General features: G+C 35.9%; 1 protein-coding gene across 2 annotated transcripts in view; it reads left to right on the forward strand.

Moving 5' to 3' along the window:
* The first annotated feature begins 1,495 nt into the window (after positions 1 to 1,495).
* Positions 1,496 to 5,641, forward strand: part of LOC112528325 (cyclin-J18) — a 7,697-nt gene continuing 3,551 nt past the window's right edge. The window contains exons 1-8 of one of the 2 annotated variants that reach the window (XM_025139335.1): positions 1,496 to 1,639; positions 1,727 to 1,803; positions 3,628 to 3,724; positions 3,807 to 3,905; positions 4,555 to 4,572; positions 4,643 to 4,713; positions 4,815 to 4,941; positions 5,251 to 5,311. In XM_025139335.1, the coding sequence (XP_024995103.1) occupies positions 1,511 to 1,639; positions 1,727 to 1,803; positions 3,628 to 3,724; positions 3,807 to 3,905; positions 4,555 to 4,572; positions 4,643 to 4,713; positions 4,815 to 4,941; positions 5,251 to 5,311 (679 nt within the window). In that variant the 5' untranslated portion in view covers positions 1,496 to 1,510. The remainder of the gene's footprint in view (positions 1,640 to 1,726; positions 1,804 to 3,627; positions 3,725 to 3,806; positions 3,906 to 4,554; positions 4,573 to 4,642; positions 4,714 to 4,814; positions 4,942 to 5,250; positions 5,312 to 5,641) is intronic. The other variant, XM_025139336.1, reaches the window with a different exon arrangement.

Consider the following 5,641-nt stretch of genomic DNA (forward strand, 5'->3'; position numbering starts at 1 on the left):
TATTGATTTGTGGTTAATATTGGTTCTCACAGTTACCACAAACAACTCAGTTCTCCCTTGAATAGGCCCCTATATATGGGCCTAATCAAATGAGAACTAATCAGTTTGTGGTAATCGTGAGATCCAATCTCAACCACAAATCAATAGATAAATTAAGAAATTTATATTTTGGCAATTCTGAATTAAAATATTAATGCAAAGATATTTTTGGTATTTTAAAACTCTCCTCTCTCCGGCCACCATCCTCCGGCCACCGTCCTCCGGTGATACCACAATGGTAGCACAATGCATCATATATGTGCTTGGGTATCATATTGAGGTCGTTTGTATGGTCGATCGGAGATGTAACACAGTGGTATCACAATGCATCTTATATATGATTGGGTATCACAATGTATCTTTTGTTTTAGCAGAGTCAATATTTTTAGGTATCACAGTGGTATCACCGGAGGACGGAGGACGGAGAGATGAGAGAAAATACCTAAAATGTCCTTGCATTAAAATTTTAATTCAAAATTACCAAAATTATAAATTTTCTAATTTATATATTGATTTGTGGTTGAGATTGGATCTCACGGTTATCACAAACTATTCAATTCTTTCTTGAATGGACCCCTATAAATATATATAAAGAAACAACAAAGGATATGATAAAACAACTTCACATCATGTGTAATATCGATTTATATTAGTTTAGTATCTAATATATGATCATCAACCATTTATCTTCAATGTTTTTTTAAAAGTACCATCACCATGCACGCACGGTTCCGAACACTAGTTAATTAAAAAATATAATAAATTTCTACAAGCTATGTTAAATTTTTCAAAGATTATTGTTTTTGTTAGTCAAAATATTTAATTAGAATAATTGGTAAGACATTCCTCTATGGTCATTGGATGATGATGTCGTACATTTCGGCATGAGAATTGTTCCCAATCCATCGGAAACCCGGTCCATCTGTTCTGTTCGGTGACTGAGATTCTCTGTTAAACTGGGAATGGAGACGTGAACAGGTATCACACTCTCTGCCCCGTCCCGTGCCTATATATTTTAATTAATTTTTTTATTATATATCATTTATTTCTATTAAATCGGTAAATGATAAATCCCATTTCAATATATTTTGGATATTACTAGATCTGATTTTAGATATTACTCAATATGTTTTGGTGTATTTAAAGTTAATTTTTTTTAGATTAAATTTAGGGGGCGTTTGAGATTGCTTATTTGAAACAACTTATACTTTTCTTATAAAAGCACTTATTAACTTATTATAAGTCAGAAGTGTTTAACTTCTTCAAAAACTTCTAATTACCGGTTTGGCACCTGTATAAATTATTTATCCAAACATTCAAAAATGTTTATTACCGGTTTTATATCAAAATAAATAATAAAAATTGTTTTTATAAGCAATTCCAAACACCTATTTTAGATTTATTAAAAAAATATAACATTTAAAACGGGGATTGAGGTCTGTAAGTCACTGGAGGCCCTACATTTTGCCAAATGCATTTGTTTCCCTCCGATATCCATTTCTCGATTCTAGAGGATCCATTCCAATACCAAATCATGAGGAACGAATTTTGCTCAACTGTGCGAACTCCGGTACTAGATTTCCTCATCAAATCCGCTCAAGTAACCATTCGTAAACCTTATCTCATCGCCATTTTTCCTTGGTTTTTGTCAATTTTGGTTCATGAATATATTGATCCAAACAAACAGCAACTTGAAGTTCCTCCGATCGTTAAATACGCTGGATTATCTTTCTTTGCCGAACGATTCTACCCGATCATCTCCAGGTAATTTGTGTTTTGTCTCAGAAATTGATGTATGCATGTAAAAAAGTTGATATGGAGCTCAATTTGCAGTTCCTCATGGCTCATTGTCAATTTTCATCATATTGGAACCGATCAAACCCTAGCTGGAGAAAGTTACGTGACTTTAAGCCCTGGATTCCTTGTAATAATTGACACTGTTTGTGTAATCGTCGAGGATTCATGGTGAGAGTTATAATGAAAATGATTGTCTCTTGTGAATGGCTATACCGGCTCCAATATCATGCAAATAGATAGTAGGTAATATACTGCCATTATAGGTTTGGTTAGCCAGTAATCTCTTTACCCCTTCCCATACATATTCATGTATGGGAGGGCCTGACGTATTAGAAGTCTAAATGCATCCTAGATATTTTTGCCTTCCCTTTCTTATCCAACCCCGAGTGGTAATTAGGATAGTGTTCCTGCCGAGTGAAAGCTTGGTAGTGGCATAATGGGCTCAGTATCTAGAAGCATACATTAACGAGGGAAGGTTTCTTGGATGTTTTGTTTTTGGGTTGCATTGCCTTATAATTTGTTTTGATTGAATTTGTTAGTCCATTCCCAATTAGTTTAGAGTAAAAGGCTCCGAGTAAAAGGTACACTGCTGTTGACGTGCTGTAGACATCTTATGTCAAACACAAAAATGGTTGTTTCGGTTAGGTTGGTATTTGATAGTATAAGGTCAAATATATTGGGTGATATGGTAATGAGTAACATTTTACTACACCAGTTGAAATTTGGTACAGATAAACTGGTCCTGTATAGAGGTTTGTATAATTACTTCAATGCATACGGCTAGTTGTTGCTCGCTTATTGTGATGATCCTAGGAACGACTAGCCAACTTATGTACACATACATGCATGCAATGTAGGAATTGTTCCTCCTCTGATATGACGTAATTGTATGACCATATGGTGGACATCTGGATTGGGGGGAAATGTTGTAGAGAGCTTGTATATATAGGGGTGGGATGAGGGACACTAGATATAGAGGTGGAATTGTGGAAAGAAGTATGGTGCATACTTAATGAAGATAAGAATGGTAGTTTTGATGTTTAAAGATAAGTAGAAACTGAAATCTTGGTTGTGCCCATGGAGCTATATTGGTGGGTATTTAGGAGAATAAGCTTTTGACTGATTTTTTAAATGCATGACCGTTTGACTGATTTAAGAGCGCCTTTGCCTAATAGAAGAACGGCTCTTCCTAACACAAGAATGCCTCAAAATCTGTAAGAAGGTCATCCTTTAAAAAATTATGTCAGAAGGTTATTCTTCTACATAACCCCTTGCTTACTTGTCTTCTTTACAAATTAGTACTCTAATTAAACTTGTACTCAGGGAAGCTTTTTCATAGTTTCGTGGTAGTCCAAAGCACTCCTAGGTCTGTTGCAGTTTCAAGAGGCGTACACATGTTGAGTACTCTTTCTGTCCCCAAAAGATGCAACACTTTTCATTTCAGGTTAATAGTACCTTTTGTGAGGCACTCATGGTTAAGAGCATCATCTTTGATAGTCATTTACAATTTGACATTTTATTAGGAACACTAATACCACCTCCTGGCACAATTATTTACAGTCAGTCATTGACATTAGCTGTTATCTGCAGACAGGAATGTCATTATTCCTGAAAGTGTCTGTAGTAGACATAGAAGTATTCCTTGTTTTGTTTCTGAAGTTATACAATGCTTCATATTGATTTTAGAAGATAATTAGATTAAACATGGAAAGGGAACGCTTCTATGCTTTAGTGATAGCACCTTGGAATTTTTTATATGAATTGATAGGTTGTATAATTGTTTTGGCAAAGATTTAAACAGGACAGTCTAGGACACTGGCTGTTACAACCAGTAAGAGAAAGCAATCTCCAGCTGTTTGCTCTTATTTCAATATGGATCTCAAGCAAAGTATGTAAGCTAGACCTTGAAAGTACAGTTTTTGACTATTAATGGCATTTTTCTAACACCTTATGAATTCAACCCCTGGTAGATACATGATTCTCATCCCTTATCTGTCAAAAAGTTGAAAACCGTGGCTGACAAGATAATCCAGGAGCAGCATTATACAACTAGAGATTTTGCAGATGCAGTAAGCAAGTTATTTTCTGACTTTGTTCTCAAAAAGACAATCTATATATATATGCTTCATTATGCCCTTCTCCTTTGCTGCTTTTCTTTTTCCTATCGTTCTTCCTTCCTTCTCCCTCCGTTTTGCTAACACTGTTGCACAAGGCGGAGGTCTGATGAGATTAACTCGAATTTGCAAAGAAATTGGTAAGGAAATCGTATGATTGCATTGAATGGCTATCAACTTTCGAGAGGTTGATTCTCTCCTGGAATTGTTTCTACGGAGAAATCATAATCCCCTATGAACACCGACCTCTCATTTATACCCCTCCTACCACCCATATACGCTCCTCCACTAACTTCTCAACTAAACACAACAATCCCCAACAACCTGCCACCCACTAATCAAAGATTCAAAGTATAAAGACAGAATTATCCTTAATCCCTCTTTCTTCTAGAATATGTAATCTGTATTGGAGGCTTAACAGGGTCTTCATGAAACAACCACTCTATCCTTTAGGGTAGAGGTCAGGTCTGCGTACATTGGACCCCTAGACCGTGGTCTTGAGCAGGATATACTGTGGTGGTTTGGCTTAGTTAGGTCTGGTTTGGTCTCAAGGAGACAATCTCTATTTTGTTATTCTCATAGTGATTGATGAGAAACTGTGCAGGAGGTGATCTTCATGCAGGTACATATCAAACAGGAATACAACTCATTTGGTAGACTTTTTGATGACACCATTATTTGCCACCATGAAGGTATTGGATTTTGAGATTGGTACATCAAATATTGCCTACAGGTTCCTTGAAGACTTGGTTATTCAGTTAAAGTGAGCATCAATATATCCATTTCATGTTTACAATCGTTTGCTTATGTTAATTAGTTAGTTTCTCATTTGATCACACTTATTTCGTCCTTATGTGAGATTAGGGAAGTTGCAATAGTCGGGTACCATTTGAATTTTGAAGTATGCATGGACATTATGGATCTTCTGTATGAAAAGGAGGAAACATCAGATCTTTATAGTTCTCCGCGTTCTTTAGCAGCATCAATCCTGGCATGTTTCTGACTATTGCATAATATAAACAAACTTGCTATATAGAATTGGGATCATGTAGGATCTTCTTTTTCCTTAAGGAAACACTTTTGATACCAGAGGTTCAGATAAGTTAACATCCTCACGTATTCCTTGAACATAAAATTTTAACAGATGTCAACCGTTTGTGAGGATATTAACTTGTGTGAACCTCTGGTAACAAAATGGTTTCTATAGTTCCCAACAAAATTGAGTTCTTACCGGAACCAAACCGTTATATCTATATGTTGCTTTATCATTCATCTTTGAAAATGCTCTGTGTTCCTGCAGGTTGCCTCGTATGTTGTTACAGTTCCTAAACAAACATGGGAGTTTCCTATTCTTCCTTGGGGTAAGATCCCTCTATGTCCTTTGCATTTAGTTGTTTAACCATGCTTATACATATTTATATAGGCTGCTAGTTAGCAAAAGCTTCAATACTTATATACCCTCCATTTTTGCATCCAAAAAACTCATTTATGGCAACAAAAAAAGTCCCTTTTTATTTAAGAATTGTTGTTCATCCTCGTAAATTCCTCTTCTATAAATCCTATGGGTTGTCTCCACTCTTCACAATAATCATCAGGTCACGTTTTGCGTGTTATAGATCTCAATGTAGACCATGCCAATCTACATGCTTGACAAGGGTAACGGACCTTTTTTTGTGTTGGGAGGGGGGGGG

This window comes from Cynara cardunculus (genome assembly GCF_001531365.2).
Source record: "Cynara cardunculus var. scolymus isolate 2C chromosome LG 15, CcrdV1, whole genome shotgun sequence".
Lineage (NCBI taxonomy): Eukaryota > Viridiplantae > Streptophyta > Magnoliopsida > Asterales > Asteraceae > Cynara > Cynara cardunculus.